Raw genomic sequence first — 19,338 nt, 5'->3', positions numbered from 1 at the left:
ACAGGATCCCACTGGCCTTCTTGGCCACAAGGGCACTGCTGGCTCAGGGRCAGRTTGTTGTCCACCSCCAGGTACTGGAGAAGCTGTTCAACCACCAACATTTTGGGATCAGGGCAGTTGAACTTCTACTCCTGCAGTACTCCTGCAGTGAAGTCCTAACAACACTAATGAGCTAAAACAAGTACATAACTTTTAAGTAATCTGCAATGAGAAAGGGGTGAAACATGCTGGCAGGTTTATCCCAGCTTGTACAAAAAAAAAACCTGCTCTTTTTTTCTCTGGAACCAGGCAAATTTCCCATCAGGAAGAGGAGGTCTTGGGAGCTTTTTATAGCAACCATAGGTGAATGAAGATCACAACTATAGTTTAAAAGATTAAGTTTGATGCGTATGATCTACCTGCTGTAGTCAGCTAATGACAGGTGAGGGCACTAAAGGATGATCTGTCCCATTCTGTGTTCTTAAGGCAGTATTAAAAGTGCATCTTCTCTGAAAATGAGCTATTGAAATATAAGAAAAAGTAAGCTTCTTTGAGTGCCAGGTGCTCATATTCATGTAAATGTTGTCTAGCTACTACTTTGTAGATTTTTAAATCACCCAGATGAGTTTGAAACTGAACAAAGTATAGCAAAGTAAAAAAAATCCTTTAGTATATTATGCTACCATGTCTTAATTTGTTTTGGACATCTCTTCAAAATTACCAGACTATATGTAATAAAGGTGTTTTTTGCATCCCTTTCTAGTTACCCCAATCATGTGTTTTTATTGTATTTTATTTAGGAGTATTTTATTGATCAGCTGAGGTCAGATGGAGTTGTGCATCTCCCTCGGCGTGTTACCAATGAAATTGCAAATAATACTCGATAYGAATTTTACACACAAGGAGGAGTCATCTTTGCAACAAGTCGGATCCTTGTGGTAGATTTYCTTACTGACAGAATTCCTGCAAATCTCATTACTGGTAAGAGCTTAATCAAATACAAGTAAGAATGTTTTGTTTGAAAAAAACATAGAGCTTAATTCTCTATGAAGAGTTCTACTAACAGGTATTGAGGTTGAAGAATTATTCCTTTGTTTTCCCCCCACCAAGACGGAGGTAAAAGGAGCAAATATGTAGTTCTTTCATATTTTTAATTGGGGGTTTTTTTCTGTAAACTTGTTTGCCTTATTTATTCACACAGTTTAAAAAAGCTTTCAAAGAAGAACAGTTGATTGCACTTGGTGAAATAGTGCCCTGTGGTCTATTGGACACTGGCCTATGATTCAAACTGATTTTAGATGTCATGCTTTATCAGCCATGCACACTACCTATTTTTTTGCATTAACAAATTACTCCTAATGACTTTTCATCAAAAAATAGTGATACTTGACTAATCTGTATATTGACACACTTGGAAATAGCAGAATTACAACGCTTGCTGTTAGTGTGATTGTAAAGATTTTTGCAACCCTTTTTTTTGTTAAATAGAACATGGAAGATATGAACGTAATCCGTTTCTTCTCATGTTCTGTTCCCCTTCTTCCCCAGCTACTCTTGTTTTTACATTCCTGTCTAAGCTGGAAATGCTGTTACAGCCTGGAGAGCTGGAAAAAGAGATATCCAAGAGACAGGGATATAGGAGTTATATTATTATATATTATAGTATTTTACTCTTACCTAAGTGTTAATATTTTAACAATTAAACATAACTGAATGTTGAATGCTTAGAAGAATGTTTCTGCTTCAGAAGCTGTATCTCCTTCCTTTTAGTCAATCTGTAACAAGTTCCACTCTAAAACATTTTGAACAGTTTCATGCTGGGGTCAAAGGACACAGATTTATCTGTTCTGATATTTCTAAGTTCAAAAGAAGTGAATGAGTTTTCTGGGCAACCTGTGATAATTTCTCTTCTTCCCCCTGACTCCTTCCTCTCTACCTTTCTATCCTACCAAAGAAGAMAAGAAAATAAAGATGAAAAGAAGARATATAGTAAAGATTTAGAAGTAGTGCTGTGCTMTAGTGCCACAGAGCTGTGAAAGGTTTTGCATTGCCACCAGAGGTCGGTGCAAGAGCAGCTGCAATAGACTGGCAGCTTCATTACTAACTTCCCAACACCGGGGTCTCTGTGCCTTGTCTATATGTGATATTGTACAGCAAAATGTTGTTGTAGTGAGAAGGTAACATAGCAGAAGCCTTTCTGGATGTTTCAAATGTCATTTGTAAAATCAGTGTGAATTAACATCTGATGAACACATAAATCCAGCTGTCACTGCAGTAAAGAAGAATTATTCCTGGTGGTTTTAGCTGAATAGGAATGAGGTACTTGACAGCACARTGAAGCTGATGCTGGTTGGTGTAATAAAAAGTGGCAAGTTTTTTCTACCAAGGCTTGCAGAGCAAGTGTGAACTCATTTCATAAGCAGAAATATTACATATTGAGTAAAAGCAGGAAGGTATTATAATAAACACAGTCTTACTGACCTGTTACAAATTGTGTGTTTTCTGTCATGTCTGTCTGGAGTGACATCTTGATAAACTGGAAGTTGTTCAGAGATTACTATGATTATTATTGTTATGTCCTGAAAAATTTGCTTCATAGGACAGCTCTAACAATATCCGGAAAGAAAAATGTCTTGTGGTGGGTTATTTAATGACTTAATCATGAATGGTAAGCAGTTACATGGAAGTCTTCTTCTTTCATTTAGCAAACAAAGGCATGATAAAATCAAGAAACTCGTTACAGAAATTAAATGCTCTGTGAGTTTGTCAGCTTATGTAGGCACAAGGTAAAAACTRTGATGTTTGATGTCCTTTCCTTCAGTTTTAGAAAGGCATCCATGATTCCACTGCAAGYTGTGAAAAGGTGCCACATAGGCCTCACTACAGGGGGAGAGGGAAAATAATGCAGTGTGCTTTTTTACATGATTAAGCATGAGGGAAAAATAAGGCTTGGTTTAGCAGGTCTTGACTGAATGAACTGTGAATCCCAGAAATGTTCGCCTCAAAACACGTCATTAAATTAAGCTATTGTTTCATTTTGCTTTATTAAAATGTGCTTGATAGGTCTTTTATTCCTACTACACCCATGGCCATGAAGAGAATTGGTGGTGCACTCACACATTTGATAATACTTGCTGTCCTTAAGTGTGAATCTGACTGTCAGATGGGAGAGAAAAGCAAAATATTTTCAATAGTTCTTTGATTATGTAAATACTTGAACTGTTACCAATGAAACATACTTGACAAGTCTGTAATTCCAGAATTTCTCTTAACAAAAGAAGTCGACTCTCACAGCCTCTAACAGATCAAACTTGCTTTGTTCTAACAGTGTGTTACGTTGTGCATTTGCTTTTCCTGCTTTYAAAAGACTCAAGTTCAATTTATGCCTCAGGGATAAAGAATTTTCTAAACTAGTAAGTCCTGCCACTCATCACAAGCTATTTTTTTTYCTGTTAAAGATGCATCATTAACCCAGTTCTACTATTTGGCAATTCCATGCTGACGAATAGTCATTTCAACYGGAGAAAGTTTGTTCAACCCTCATTTTAGAAGACATAAATTCCTGTAATTAAAAGAAGAGTAGAAGAATAAAACAGTTGTAAGGATAAATCTATACAAATCTGAACCTTTCTGTATTTTTTTTTAACTTGAACATTTTTTTCTTTTGCCAGGCATTTTGGTATACAAAGCRCACAGAATCATTGAGTCCTGTCAGGAAGCATTTATCTTGAGACTTTATCGCCAGAAGAACAAGCAAGGCTTCATTAAAGCTTTTACAGATAATGCTCTTGCATTTAACACTGGCTTTTGTCAAGTGGAAAGAGTGATGAAAAATCTTTTCGTTGGGAAGCTTTATCTGTGGCCAAGGTGAGGCACTTCTTTACTTCACTGGAGTGTTAAACTTAGAAGAAAGATGAAGGTGTTACAGTGAGTTCCTAAGAAAATTAAATATGTGGAATCACACTGCTGTGTTCCCCCCTGTGCTCCCAAACAAAATTTATTCAATTTTTGACAGAAGCGGTCTTAAAGATGCTCAATTTCTGAAAGGATTTGTGAAAATAGACTCAAATTTACTCTATAAGGAGATGAACCTTGTGGTAGAGCAGTCCTTTTAGTGAAGAGATATCACAGCAAAAAATTACATTCTTAACAGTTTATGAAAAACTTCTCTTACTGAACGAGAGTATTTAAGCCATGAAGTGACAGAAATACAGTCTCTCAGTTCTGCCATTCCTGGCGATATTCAATTCCAGCTGTGATGAAATTCCATGCATCTCTTTCTACATGTCAAATTTTTTTATTCTTCTTATACATGTATGTTGTGTATGAAGAATATTTCTCAATGACTGTTAAAAAGCAAATTGCCAAGATGTGGCACTAAGTCTTCCAGGAGCAGACCTGGACACTGGTGACCCAGTCAGTGCTCTTGCCTTGGGCAGGAGCTCTGCCCATTTGTTCCCTTAGTCCAGGCTGGAATGTGTTTCACTCCATCTTAATGAACTGTTCCTCTGCATCATAAATTCCTTAGCAGTCTGTCTTTCCGAATCCCAGGGAAGTAGAAGTGGGCATATCTAGGATAGGAAAGGTTGAGTAGAAGCTCTCTAGATTTCCTTCCTTGACCTCCATGAAAAGACCTGGGCATGCAGCATGCAATACAGAAATGCCCATGGAGCTCCAGAGGTAGCAGACCTCGGGCTCTCCGCGCTTCGTGCCGTCAGTAACAGTCACTTGGCACCTCCTGAGCTGTGAGGCCAGGGTGGCTCCAAGGGCAGGGTTACAGCAAGGACCTGCTGGTTGTCATTGCAAGCTGGGAATGTCACAGATTCTTTTGATGCAGCCCTGTGATTTCAAAGAATTTATGAACCCCTTCCAGTTTCTCCCTTATAAGATTTTTTGGGTTTAGTTTAATGTTTTTAATGTGTAATGATGATGCAGAATCCAGYGCAGTAATTTTCCATGGATCATTCAGTATCACTGTAGAATCACATGATTAGAATGAGTACAGTCATAATTGTGAAACAGATGGTTTTCTGCGRCTGTTCATAACAATTGCAGTCTTCACATCAGTAGAAGCTGATTTTGGAATTGACTTACTTGTTTACATTTAAAACAATTGTAATTGTAGTTTACACAAATTTCTGAGTAATTCTAAGTCAAATAAAATTATCCATGTAAATCTTAAGAAGCTGTTTTTCTCTTAGATTTCATATAGCAGTGCACTCATTTTTAGAGAAGCATAAACCTGAAGTGGTGGAAATACACGTGGCAATGACCCCTGCTATGCTTGCWATCCAGACTGCAATCCTGGACATTCTGAACGCATGTCTGAAGGAACTCAAACGTTACAATCCATCTCTTGAAGTAGAAGATCTGTCTTTAGAAAATGCTATTGCTAAACCTTTTGACAAGGTAACCATTTTGATTGTTCTGCAGCATCTTAACYAATGAGATGTAGATCTCCAAAGTGCCTACCATGCAAATAGAAATGTTATTTGTAAAATAAATAACCAGCAGCAGCTGAGTGTTMTCCCATGACATGTTAATTAGTAGTACAATGGGATGTAATGGTGATGTGACAGCTGCCAGTAGGGTTTTTGATGTATTTTATTATTGTTCTTCCTTKATTTCCAAAGTCCCAACAGTAAGAACATCCCAATGCATGGTTATAATAATAATTGTTATTAGAAAGACAGCTGCAGTGTTAGTTCGGAATACTTTAGAGATCAATATGCAGTTATTGCCACACGCATGCTCTGCTTTTCCTTTTGAATTTCTTGCTTGTGCTGTTGATTTTCTCTARTAGGAGAAGCACTGTACATAAYAGACAATATGCATATGCATGCATCTGCTGTACGTTTAATCATTCTATATGTCAGTAATTGCATGTTTGTTGTTATTTTGGCAGACCTGCAATGTTTGGCATACATGTGCTTTCTTGTAGGTGAATYMATGAATTTCAATTGTCAGAATGCARCACAGTTATTTGTTAACTGTGATTTAATCTGGATGGAAGGCCTTCTGTACTTCAAATATTTGAAGTTTTTTTTGCCTTAAACTCTCTTTGCACATGTTCATGGTACCTATTTTATTTTGGAAATTAAGTGACATTATAATGGTTTTTGCTGTACTTAAGTAAAAGATACTAGATACTCAATRCAACAGGCCAGTAAAACAAGGAGGGAAGGAGGGTATTTTACCAGTATTTTATTATTAGGTGGAAAGGAAAAAATGTACTAAAAGCATTAAATTATAGACATCTGCTAATTGCTGAGATGTTTTGCATAATGACACTAATATTACGGTAACTTTGCTAAAATGTGGTAACTTGKATCAAAACAAATATCTCAGCACCATATCTTTATTTTGGTGTCTCTAATAACTTTGGGAAACTGGTAGCATCCCCTGTGAAGTAAAAGTGCYTTCTCAGCCTTGTTAGAAGCTATAATACAATACTATAGGTTTAACACTCCAAACTTCCTATTTATATTTCCAGACAATCCGTCACTATTTAGATCCTCTCTGGCATCAGCTTGGAGCTAAGACAAAGTCATTGGTCCAGGATTTGAAAGTCCTGCGTACTTTGCTCCTGTATCTAACCCAGTATGATTGTGTCACTTTCCTTAATCTCCTGGAGTCATTGAAAGCAAGTGAAAAAGCTTTTGGTGAGAATTCAGGTAAACCATACGAGTTACTATATGAAACAGTGCAATGTTAATGTTTTTAATTAACATTCCCAAACATATGAAGGTATCTAATTAAGTTTTACATAACCAGCCAGAAGGACGTAGGTTTTTATTGACAGATAATTCTTTCATCTTCCCACTTAACTGCTGTTACTTAACAGTTTGAGATTTGCATCACATTTCTGTCTTCTATTAAGCTGGTAATTAAACAGCAAGCAGGTAGGGCAGGTATTCCAGATGAGAGATCTGGGGCTTTTACTGCAAAGGGTTGAAACACATGCACATTGCAGATGTCAAACTACTACTGCTTCTTTCTCATTTCCTCTCCAGGTTGGCTGTTCCTTGATGCCAGTACTTCAATGTTTGTGAATGCTCGAGCTCGAGTTTATCGCATTGCAGATGAGAAACTGAATCAGAAAGGCAAAGGTTCTGAAAAACGTGATTCAAAGAAGGAAAATGGTACTGATCATTCCTAATTTTAAGTTTGAGAGTGTCACACGATTTCAAGTGCTTTGCATGTTATTACTTGTGCTCTGGTTCCCTGCATGAACTTCCATATCTTAGACTCTCAATCTGTTAGCTGGGATAAATTGAGACATAATCTTGATTCCAAAAGCATATAATAAAYAACATGAAACAGTCAAGAAGAAGTAGGGGGGTTCTCCTAAGCTTGCTCAGCTGATTACTGGGAGAGCTTTTGTGGAATTGTTCTTGCATTACATTGGTGTTTAGCTTCATCTTTATTATCTTATGTGAAAGAGTAGGAGGCTGTGGTTGCTTTTATTAAAAAAATATATTCAGGAGTTTCAGAATTGAAGAATGAGTGAATATTTCAGCTTTTTGCTTCACAAAAGCACTTATCCCCATTTTTAAATTTAAGAGTGTTCTCCAGCTCATTAGCATAACAAGTTGCATATGTAGGCTGCAGAATATCGTATTTGCCAACAGCCATCACACTATTGACATCTAACCACTGATGCAAAGTCTGAAGGATATTTTGGCTGCAAGAGCTGCTATGTTCAATCTTACTTTGTTTCAGAACTGAAAAGGGAATTGGTTCTAGAAAGTAACCCAAAATGGGAAGCTTTGAGAGAAGTACTGAAAGAAATTGAAAATGAGAATAAGAACAGTGACAACCTTGGCGGTCCAGGTGAGAGAATCCTAAATGATGTAAGTTTTCACAGTACTTCTACAGGTTTGTACTTCTGCTTGACCTTGGAGGGAAGGAACTAACTCTTTTCTGTAGTTTTATCAAAGAGCTAGTTTAAATTTTGTAACTTGTGGCCTTAAGATAAGGATTTTATGTACATTATGTACCTGAACTATGTAAAATTAGATAGCTTTACGTAAGCTCTGATTAGGTCTTGCTCAAAAARAGAAATGCTGTTGGTTCCTTTGCAATACTTTCAGGAAAGAACCTGTATTATTCTGAAAAAATATTTTAAGTTGCATTACACTATTGTACTGATATCTTAGTTTCAAGCCCAGTAAAACTGATGTGGAAATTTAGAATAATCAAGGTACCGTTCACTCATTTCTTGTTTCAAAACAAAAATGGGGTCCTGTCTTATGCCCTTTCTAACTTGCATATTCCTCTCATGCATCTGAAAATTTGCTTCTCATGAGTTGCATATAAATAAGGTAGAGATTAGGAGGCAGGCAAGAGAGTCTAACTGCTTTGYTGCCTTTCCTATTTTAGGGCTTTTCATTCCCTTAAATTTTAGCAAGTTTTATTTTAGGAAATAGTRAGGGTAAAAAAGTGCTCTTTTCTCCCACCCACAGTGTTCTGACTCTGGTTAAGAACTGGCTCTCTCACCTAGTGTTGTAGGAGTTTATCTGAGTCAGCTTGTGGAGAATTGTTATTCACAAATGTCAATAATACTGTGTGAAACATGTGTTTGGTAGACTAACACAGCTGACAGATTAGAATGGTCTAAATTAAGTTCTCTCTTATTCCACATCTTAAAAACAAGTAGTTGTTCAAGTATGTTTTAACACACCCTGTATCTGTCTTGTTTCCAATGGTCAGAAGGAAAACTTCACAAATTGAGATACTGCAAGAATAAGGAATGCTGAACTTCTATTAATCTTCTCTAATCTTATTTGGTACAAAAAGCCATGCAATTTAGATTCTCTCAAAGTCCAAATGTCAAGGCATTTGGCAGGCATAGTGCTTGGATCAGTGCAACCCATTGGCTCAGGGGGTGCTTGTAGCTGGATAGGAAGCACACTATTACAGGCTGTGAACATGGTATTGTTTCTTGACTGCAGGGCAAGTGCTCATTTGTGCCAGTGATGACCGAGCCTGTGCACAGCTCAGAGAGTTTATTATTGCTGGAGCAGAAGCTTTTTTAACAAGGCTGTATAACAAAACCTTTGGAAAGGATGACAAAGCTGCAGAGCTATGGATTATGGACAGAAAAGCTGTCAAGTCCAAAGGAAATGCCAAACCAGACACAGGGCCTCAAGCCAAAAAAGCCAAACTCACAGCTTCGTCAAAACAAAATAAAAACAAGAAGCAGAAAGACCGGACTATAATCCAAATGATAGGGAAAACTGGGGAGGAAAAGAGAGAGGAGATCGAGGTGGAGGACAACAAAGGATTAAGTGATAGCCAAGAAAGCCACRCTGAAGAGAGCATTCCTGAAGATTTCGATGTGAACTTGCCCTCAGATTGTTACTATGGGATTTTCAAGGACCCACTCACGATTATCCACCCTCTGCAGAGCTGCGGTGATCCCTACGCTCTCACTCGGGTGCTGCACGAAGTGGAACCGAGATATGTTGTGTTATACGATGCAGAACTCACTTTTGTTCGGCAGCTGGAAATCTACAAGGCAAGCAGGCCTGGGAAGCCTTTGAGGCAAGTTCACTTGGCCAGGGTAACTCTAGTCTGAAAGGAAAAGTTAAAAGTGCACTCTCAGCAGTCAATGCAGAATATGTTACTGTTCATTTTCATTAGCTACCTTTAAGTTCCTGTTTAGCCCTTAAGTTTGAAATCATAATGTCTGGTGTAACCAAAGGATAATTTTTACCTGCCAGCAGGTATTTAGTCCCTTAGTAGCAGAAGCATATCTGTTAAAAAAAAAAACAATTCCAAGACCTCTGCTTCGATGATTTCAGTGGCAGTAGATAATTTTGAGGTAGTATAGTCTCATTTTAAACCATCTCTGAAAAAATTATTTTTAAGCTAAAGGAATAATTTTGGGTTTAATTCATTTTCRCATTTCCTGATGTTCATCATGCTGAAGAACAGTAATTCAGAATCTGTAAGAGAAAAACAAGTGAAGGAAAACACAATAAAGAAAACGAGTATTTGCAGTGATAGCATTTGCTGACAGAAAGATCATCGTGTTGGGTATATGTATTTGATACACCTGGAAATTGCAGAACTCAGTTTTATRAATAAATGTCACGTACTAATTAAAAATATAGAAAACTTAAAATTTAGTATGCTGTTAACTAACTTGTTGGGCATTTACTGCTACTGATCTTAAATTTATTGGTTGTGGATATTTTTAACTTAATATGMAGTATTGTGACCTCTTTCTTTTTTTCTCTTTTCTACCCACAGAGTTTATTTCCTCATATATGGGGGCTCCACAGAAGAGCAGCGTTACCTCACAGCTCTGAGGAAAGAGAAGGAGGCTTTCGAAAAACTCATTCGGTAACACAATTTGTTTAACTGCCTTTATAATTAGTGTTTCATCTAATTCCTCAATATGCTTACATTTTAATGGAGTGAAGTTCTGTGTGAAAGTTTTAAATTAATTTAATTCTTGTTCAGGTSTAAAAAGTATTTTGCCACTGAGAATCACCAAAAAGTCAAAACCTTCCTTTTCAAAGCACCTGCAATTGTTTTTAATTTAGCAGGTTTTAATATTAACTTAAAGGCTAAACAGCACCACTTGRATTTTTTTCTAATTGTCTATGAAGTTCATTTATGTAATTATGTTTTTGCAGATAACATTTCTTGTAAGATAATTTCTAAAGCTTTTATAACATAAATCAATTGGGGACACAAAACAATTGTTTCCTTAGACTGTATAAGACAGTATTTTTACTGAGAGTGCCTTCTCAGCGGGTTACAGTGCTGTTGCTAGTCATTATTTCCTTTGTAAAACAAAAAGCCTAGTAAAACCCAGTAAACTGCATTTCTGATCRGGTTTGCATTTAGTATTAAACTATATATAATTTTACATCTGGATGAAGGGTATTGAAGTATTTCAATCTACTTCTATATCTGCAGTTTTTAGTGTGTTTGTTTGTGATTCCTTAGAGAGAAGGCCAGCATGGTTGTTCCTGAAGAAAGAGAAGGAAGAGACGAAACAAACTTAGATCTCCTCAGAGATGCTAGACCTGCCTCTGTCTCTGCTGACACACGCAAAGCAGGTGAGCAGGTCCTAGGTCAGGCTTTGGAGCTTTCCAGAAGTCCCATAACTTTTCCAGAAGTCCCATAACACTTTTAAATCCCCCTCAAAGCAGCTGGGGCAGAGACATGTTATACGTTGGCTCTGCATTCTTCATGCTAAAGAAACGTTATTTCCCAGTGACAATGAACTGTGGTTTCCTTTGAAAATACAGATTAATGAAGTATTTTACCATTAAGACAAATACCATTTGGGTTGTTTCTAGGCAGATTGTTGGTTATGAGACTGTCTAGTGCTGCTTGTAGGAAGAGAAATTAAAACATAGAAACTGAAGCCTACAGATGGTCAAAGGGAGTGTTGTCCTTGAGCTAGTAAATGTTGGGGCCTTCTTTTCATCTTGGCAAAACATACTGCCTGGGTAAACARCTGCAGATTGTGGGTTTGATCACTTTCTTTGCAATAAGGCATCCTTTTTCTTTTGTTGCAATTCTAACCACATTTTTGTTGTTTTCTTCTGACATATATACTGTGCCTCTGCCTGGGTTTCTTTGTAGTTATTTCAGTAAYCCTGCTCTCCTTTGCCGTATGCTCTCTGATCTTTGCTATTACGTCTTTTGTGGCCTTGGTACTGCAGTCTCTTTATGTGTCCTGCAGATCTCTGGAGGCCAGCACATAATTCCTACCATAAAGTGCTGTATTTCTGTGGWAAAYACTGGAAATAAAAAGSATCAGCTTCATTATCTTGTTTTGCAGGCAACCTTTTAAATATTTTCCTGATTCATTTAAATAATTTACATCTACAGTTTAATATTTCATTGTTATCTATACAAAGCTTACAACTGGTAGCATGGAAGTTCTATTAAACTGCAGAGCATGCTCCATAAACTACAGTATATAATTAGGCAAATAATTTTTCTCTGTAACAATTAAAAATTAAATGAAGTCTGGATTTATTATACTGCTKAATTTGAGGTATGACTTAAGATGAAAAGTCCATCCATTACAGAAGCATTGGCAGCACACAGGAAAACAACTGGAGTGGGAGGTTCCAAGTGTGGGGATAACTGCATTTATTTTGCTCTTTAGGWGGACAGGAACAGAAGGGTGTTCAGCAAACCGTAATTGTGGATATGCGGGAATTCCGTAGTGAGCTTCCATCACTGATCCATCGCCGTGGGATCGACATTGAGCCCGTTACTTTGGAAGTGGGRGATTATATTCTAACTCCTGACATCTGTGTGGAGCGGAAGAGTATCAGTGACCTGATTGGTTCCTTGAACAATGGCAGACTGTATGCACAGTGCATTTCCATGTGCCGCTACTACAAGCGGCCAGTTCTCCTCATTGAATTTGATCCTAACAAACCCTTCTCCTTGATCCCACGAGGCTCTTTACAGCCRGAAATTTCCAGCAATGATGTCACTTCTAAACTAACGCTTCTTACACTGCACTTCCCAAAGTTACGCATCCTGTGGTGTCCCTCTCCCCATGCTACTGCTGAACTGTTTGAAGAGCTGAAACAAAACCATCCCCAACCTGAYGCAGAAACAGCAATGGCCGTCACCGCAGACTCTGAAATCCTTCCYGAGTCAGACAAGTACAACCCTGGGCCTCAGGACTTCCTGTTAAAAATGCCAGGCGTTAATGCAAAGAACTGCCGTGCTTTAATGACCCACGTTAAAAGCATTGCAGAGCTGGTGACACTGTCCAAGGACGAGATCACCAAGATTTTGGGTAATGCAGCCAATGCCACACAGCTCTTTGACTTTATTCACCTGACCTATGCAGAGGCACTAGCCAAAGAAAAAAACAAAAGATGACTCATGAGAATGTTCAACACAGAACACAGATAAGCTCTTCTGGCACAGTACTTCAGCAAATACATGAAATATTTTAATAAATGCCCCTCTAAGATAACCAGCTGTTTCTTCCTAATGCTGTTCGATCAGTTTTAACATGTGAGTTAATTATTACTGAAGGCAAGTTTCAAGAGGAAAAAATATTTTTAATAGAGAAATATGATTTTTATTCTTTTTCAAGCACTTTAGCCAATTCTATGATACATTGAATTAACTAAATGAAGTTTTTCACCAAGACCATAAGAATTAAGTGCTAAGACTAACTGATAAAGGTGTTTTCTTGTGAAAGTTATGATGTCTTGTTCAAGCTAAAAATGTGCTGTGTTTTGATTAGTCTGTGTGACCTGCTGCATGATACAACACTGCTTTTGCCATTTTTAATGTCTCACTCTCTGGGAACTGACAGTTTTCAATTGACAGTGATGGAAATATTTGAAACACATTGTGGTCTTTGCTCAGCAGTTTGTTAGGAGAATATACTCAGACTGAATCCTGAATTTTAGAATATGCCATAAGCCTTTGACATAGTAAAATACATTCTTATGCTGTGCTCTACATTATGCTTGCTTACCTTACTAGCAGCTATACTTTTTGCCATTCCAAAGCCAGTACAGCTCTGACTTGCTAAATATTGYAAAGTACTTTCCTTTGGTCTGACTGGGTAGAGATTCTGTGGTGCCAYAGTGCAACTTAATTTTCAGTGTGCCTTACTTATACTTTTATAAGAGGCTTTGTTTTTTACTCAGTTTTGATAGCTCTTTCACATCTTTCACTGGAAAGTGAAAAACCTGGGTATACTGTTGGCACTGTTCCTTTATACCAAAGASTATTTCCTCTTGTAGAGTGCAGTACTTTTCTAAGTAAAGTTTTTCAAAAGTGTTGAAAGTTCTTCCWATATTGGCTTCTTTTGTGTCCTATTGCACTTGCATTTTTATGTCTCGGATCCTGTCTGTCAATAAACTCAGTAAAGCCATTGTCACCTAGAAGATAATACTTTTAACGTTTTGTGTAGCATAAAAGAGGGAAAAAWTATTCTTCTTTTGGTAGTTTGTGCATTGTTAAATTATGTATTCTACAMTGAACTTTGATACAACTGTGTAACAAACTGCCATTGCCAAAAGGGTTGGTCTGGTGTCATTCCATGCTAATGTATTTACATTTGCTATTTACAAAACCTTTATCTATGACTTGCACATGTATTTATACGATTCTAATGGGAACAACAGATCAATAATATCTCCTTCATGAAAGGAGCAAATATTTTTTGTGTTCAGGTTCAGTAAAARCTGTACTGTGCACTTTCAGGTTTAATGTTTATAGTGCATTTTAAGTGTGAATTATGAATTGTTAACTTTATTCTATGGCTGAGCTGTGACAAATTTCCAAGGGAACATTTTTCTGCAGATGCTMATTTCAGTATTAAGTACACCCATAATAAGGTTAAAATTTGTTAATTATCTTGGTTCTCATTTGGCTCTATTGATACCAGAACATTCTTATTTTTAGTGTGTGGTTTATAATCCAGATCTTAGGGTTTCTATTGCCCTAGATTCTAATTTATTTAATATGAATTCTTTCCATGAGACTTTTGATTATTCAAACTAATGTTGTCAGATATGCTCAGGCTTGAGAATGCCTGTGAAGTGGTGCTAAGAGGACTKRAAATCAGATCATACTTGTCCTGAGWGCATGGCCTGTAGAGCCTRATTCAGAAAGGGGAAGCTGACCAGCCCTTGAGAACAAGGGTGCTCCATGACCTGTGGGTTTGGGGTTTTTCACATACTGCCTCAGCTCTGTCAGTGAGGTTTGGGGTTTTTGCATTGATATGTATAGGGTGAAAATGAAGGGTATAATAAGAGTTGTAACTTTGTGTTGTATGCTAGATCAAAGTTACAGAATGCATTAAATAATTATTTGCTATAAATATTTATGAAATTGCATTTTGCTTACGTGTGTGGAATTTTTCTAAAGCTTTTTCCTTTCTCCATACAGGATTTGCCTTTTCCTCTAAACAGCCACAAGTTACATTGTTGATGTTATCATTGCTCCTGTGCTTTGGCATTTCACACTCTTAGATTTGGTTTTCAGTTAGAACTGTGTCCTCCTGGGGCAGTAGGTATGGATTGAGCTCCCGGTTGGAAGAGATCCTGAGTCCAGAAACCACTTAGCCCTGAAATAACCCATCCAAAGGCTCTGCCTGAATGCAGTCACAACACAAGGTTGGGTGAACGATGAAAATCCTGGCCTTGGGGTGTTGTAGCTCTCTTTAATCAACACTCATGGAATTTGTACATCTTGTCATTGCTTGATGTTTTTAATTCGTGTTTTTTTTAATTAAAAAAAGCAAACACAACCCCCCTGCCTTCATTTTGGGAGTGTCTCAGCTTCCTTTTCTCCAAGAGTACATTTTCCCAGGTGCCTCAATAGATGAAGCCCCCCTGTGTGGGGTTCACAGCTATAAAGAAGTAAGTTGGCAAGTTGCTCAATTTTGCAGCTTCTCTTGGGCTTTGRTCACATGAGGCTTCTTCCAGAATAACCACACAACCTCTTAGGAGCAAATGCAGCTTATATTAGCAAATATATTTAGCAAGGATAGATTAAGCTGTAGTCCCTGTGTTTAAGTTACCTGGATACTATTCCTGCTTGGGACACTTGCAGTTTCAAGCTCCAGCTGCAGAAGGAGGCTTTTGCTAACAGCATTGTCACTGTGCAGTCTCTAACCAAAGCAAACTTCATCTGCAAAATTACTTCTTCTGTCTGAACATGTAAAGCAGCAGCTGGATTGATTGCTTTCAAAACTTGAATGTAAGCCAGTTGACCAGAAGTCCACACAGTTTATAAAATATGTAGCTATGCTGTTAAAAACAGTGACTCTTGGAAAGTGGACAAGTTTAAGTGTGAGGATTGTTGTGATTGTGACTTCTCCTTTGCAGAGTGACAGTACAACCACAAATAACTTAATTCTTAAGAATTAAAGTATTTGTCTTTAAAGCTTTCCTTAGTCAAGATTCCGATTTTGACTGTAGAATAGAATACAAAAGCAAACATCTGCCAAAAGAGATTTATTAAATCAATACATTATTTATATGCCAAACAGCATAAAGAAGTGTAACTGAGGGTCATTAAAGAAACTTGTTTTGTTTACAGTATTTCAGGCTCCATGAGCTGGGTTTACAATCCTTTTCTAAGGAGCATTTTAGGATAAAGTTCTTCTTAGCCTTTACWCAAAGATAACCTAAATTAAATTAATACTCAGTTGATCTGTTTTCTAAAATATGTGATTTTAAGAAATGCAAGTCGGGTCAAAAAACAGAAAGTTCAGAAACCATTGCTCCAGCATTTTGTAATACTTTGTCATTATAACTTATTTCATATGTTCATGYAATAGCAAAAACTTTGGACATTTGCAGAATCAAACTAAGAATAAACCTTTTTATGTGCTTCATATGAAGTCTTTAATATCTGCTTAACTATTAGTTGCTTCCTTGCCCTGAAAATACACTTATCAGCAGTATATGCACTTTCTTAATTTGGATGTTTTATAAGGTCGTACTAGGAAATATTCAAGTCTTTTAAAGTTTCAGTGCCATTTTTTATTTTGAGTACAAAATGTTAGGCACTCATCTCTCAGACTTTTCAATACAAATAAGCTGGCTGTTTTTTTACTTGAGCTTTGATCTCTATTTTGACAGCTTCTCTTCAATAAATTAAAAGGAAGAAATATCCTCAGTGACAGTTTTGAAAACAGGGAAGAACAGTTCAGYAGCTTGGCTAGCCAATACTTAGCTGAGAGATGAATTCTTACTGAAGTTAGTAAGGGTAACCAGGGCTACTACACTGCTATGGTGATTTGTTGTCTAAACAGAAGATGTTGCTGCAATGTATCAAAATGAGCCTGGGTATGTACTAATTTTAGTGTCTTTTTTTTTAAAGCATRGCAAAATTACCTTAACCCACAACTGCTATAAAGCAGTCTTCCTAGGAATATTAAATCAGGGCTAAATAGATACCGTTTGCTCAGCTTGCATTTTACCCCCATTCTGTCTGTGAGAACTTCCCTCTATAAATAAAAGCATAGTTCATTTCTAGAGTCCTCTCTCTGTTCCTCGGTATTCTTTTTTCTTCCACCCTGATCATTTCCTATCAAAGAGYAGGAGCCTGGAGTTATTAACCAGCTGACACTGTTTCCAAGCTGGCATTATTAGTCAGCAGTGCAGTCTTGTTCTTGGAACYCTCAGCTTCTTTCTCAGCTCTCAGAATGGCACTTAGACCATTCTCATTTTTATTCTTTTTTGTTTATGAAAACACAGCAGCCATGTGGCAGAAGCTTTTGGAACTGACTTGTCTTTTTAAATGTAACTTTTCTCATGTAAGGCCAGATCACAATCAATAGTCAAAGTAATACCACACACGAGTCTTCCTGTTTATGAGATGCAAAGGTTTACTATGAGCTAAGTCCAAAGAAGTCTAAACACAGTTTCAGAAACTGTAAAACTGCGGCTACTGATTAAAGGATTAGCCAGGACCCAGAAAGTAAATTTATAATTTTGAAGGTAGAATTTTCSGAATCCCTACTAAATCTATCACATATGTATAATAAATTTATAAGGGTTTTATTTTTAAATCACCATTCATATCTTTAGCTTCACTTTGATGAATAGTTCAATGAATTCAAATTTCATCCACCCTAACTCAGAAAACTTGGAATTTTACATAATTGAATTAGCAAGAAGAGAAACAAATTCCCACTGGTACATTCAGTGCAATAGCTCTGGTTTCTCTTTCCTTGGTGGCTATTACCTGTTGTCCACAGAAACATGCTAACCTTCAAATTTCAAGCACATACAAAACCATCTCCCAAGTGATTCAAAGCCCAGGAGTTTTCCCAGTGAAATTGGCACATGAAGCCTAAACTTGACAAGGCTGCRTCTCAGGCCTCTAAAAATAGGCAGCATAGTTCTAATCTGAGCTYTTTGCGTAGAGCCCTGCAGTTCCATGAGGAAACACAGCGGGACACACACATTATCCCTCCTCTGAACATCCTCGTGGGTGAATGGAATGTCCCAGCCATGTCCCAGCTGTGCAGCTGCAGTGGAGATCTGTGTGTCCTATACCCAGCATCATTTAGCACTGAATTAAGTAACACCTTACAGYTTCTTCATCACGTTTTTTCTTGTGATGCTCCTTTTACATTATTCTCAGATTCTCTATTCAACTTTTATCTTTCTTCTATTTTGCCTCTGGAAAAAATGTGATTTATTTCTTTTTCATATCTCTTATCCTAACCATGACTATCTGTATTCTTGTCCTTCTCTTCTTAAGAATGCTGCTTAAATGTTGTTGCAATTTGTGATGTCTATTGAGCACAAATAACCCTGAATTCTTGGCAAGACTGGTTGCACTRGAGCCTTTTCCAGTGCTTAATATCCAGGGGCCTACATTAAAAAAAGCATTGTACTTTGTTTTCATTTTGGTCCCAGACTTGAGGCATGTCACACTTGGAAATCTGACAGTCAGAGAAAAGAGAGCAGCAGGTTGGCGTCTCTTGCAACATTTAATTCCCGGTTTTGTCTTAGATTTCTTTTTAAATGGATTAAAAGTGGTCCAAATAACAGACACAATAAAATTATAATCAGTTGATTTTATAAATTGTTCTCACCCTGGAAAATTTTCAAAGTATTTTTTATGTGTCACAGAATTCTTGGAATAGCAGAAGTTGCAAACTTTCTTGCGGCATTTATATCTCACGAACATTTTTACATATTCCAGTACTACCATTGGCAAGTTCTCAGATCCTGCAAAAATTCTTATTCCATGCTTAAGCACTTACATTAAGACAKGGGAGATGTGCAACAGTAAAAATGTTAATGCCATGTCTTCTACTTTTGTCTAATATTTCTTTATTGCAATCTCCCTCTCTAACTCTTCCCATTGTCAAAATACACTTTGTTTCTKCTTTATCTTAAATCTCTGAACATTAAATGTCGGGAAGAACTACGGTCTTTAAAATCAGCATGTATTTGTGTTAAACTRTTACATCATTTGAACTGCTGAAGTCTCTGTAATCATCTTGTTTCATTTGTTACAGATGCATTTGGAAGTGTATTAAACCASTTTCTCTACAGCTTACACAATGTCTTTCTAACACTTGCAGTGTGACAGCAAGGGCAGCGGATGCTCTTAACAAAAGCTGATCCATAACGTAAATGTTTGGATCACCTGCAGCTATAACACAACAGTGAAAGTCTAGAGATCCTTCAAGTCCTGCCCATATAAAATATGAAAATATACCTAAAAATCKTTGAGATGTGCTGTGCAAATTTTGGTGCATGAGGTACTATGTATAAAGACAGTACTATGGTTATCTTTCAGATAATGAGGATGTCTCAGCCAAGCCTTGAATTGCAGCAATAAATCTGCTCTACTACAGTTCATAGAACTATTATA

General features: G+C 37.2%; 1 protein-coding gene across 1 annotated transcript in view; it reads left to right on the top strand.

Moving 5' to 3' along the window:
• ERCC4 (ERCC excision repair 4, endonuclease catalytic subunit) overlaps nt 1–16,920 on the top strand; it is a 17,942-nt gene extending 1,022 nt beyond the window's left edge. The window contains exons 2-11 of the mRNA XM_057367304.1: nt 780–960; nt 3,651–3,846; nt 5,181–5,388; nt 6,473–6,653; nt 6,993–7,121; nt 7,702–7,812; nt 8,934–9,525; nt 10,237–10,329; nt 10,942–11,054; nt 12,119–16,920. Of these exons, the coding sequence (XP_057223287.1) occupies nt 780–960; nt 3,651–3,846; nt 5,181–5,388; nt 6,473–6,653; nt 6,993–7,121; nt 7,702–7,812; nt 8,934–9,525; nt 10,237–10,329; nt 10,942–11,054; nt 12,119–12,852 (2,538 nt within the window). The 3' untranslated portion in view covers nt 12,853–16,920. The remainder of the gene's footprint in view (nt 1–779; nt 961–3,650; nt 3,847–5,180; nt 5,389–6,472; nt 6,654–6,992; nt 7,122–7,701; nt 7,813–8,933; nt 9,526–10,236; nt 10,330–10,941; nt 11,055–12,118) is intronic.
• Nucleotides 16,921–19,338: the final 2,418 nt, after the last annotated feature.

Source organism: Malurus melanocephalus, unplaced genomic scaffold, assembly GCF_030028575.1.
Source record: "Malurus melanocephalus ecotype Western Australia unplaced genomic scaffold, MMel_1.1 scaffold_77, whole genome shotgun sequence".
NCBI classification, from domain to species: Eukaryota; Metazoa; Chordata; class Aves; order Passeriformes; family Maluridae; genus Malurus; species Malurus melanocephalus.
This window is presented reverse-complemented; position numbering and strand designations above follow the sequence as displayed.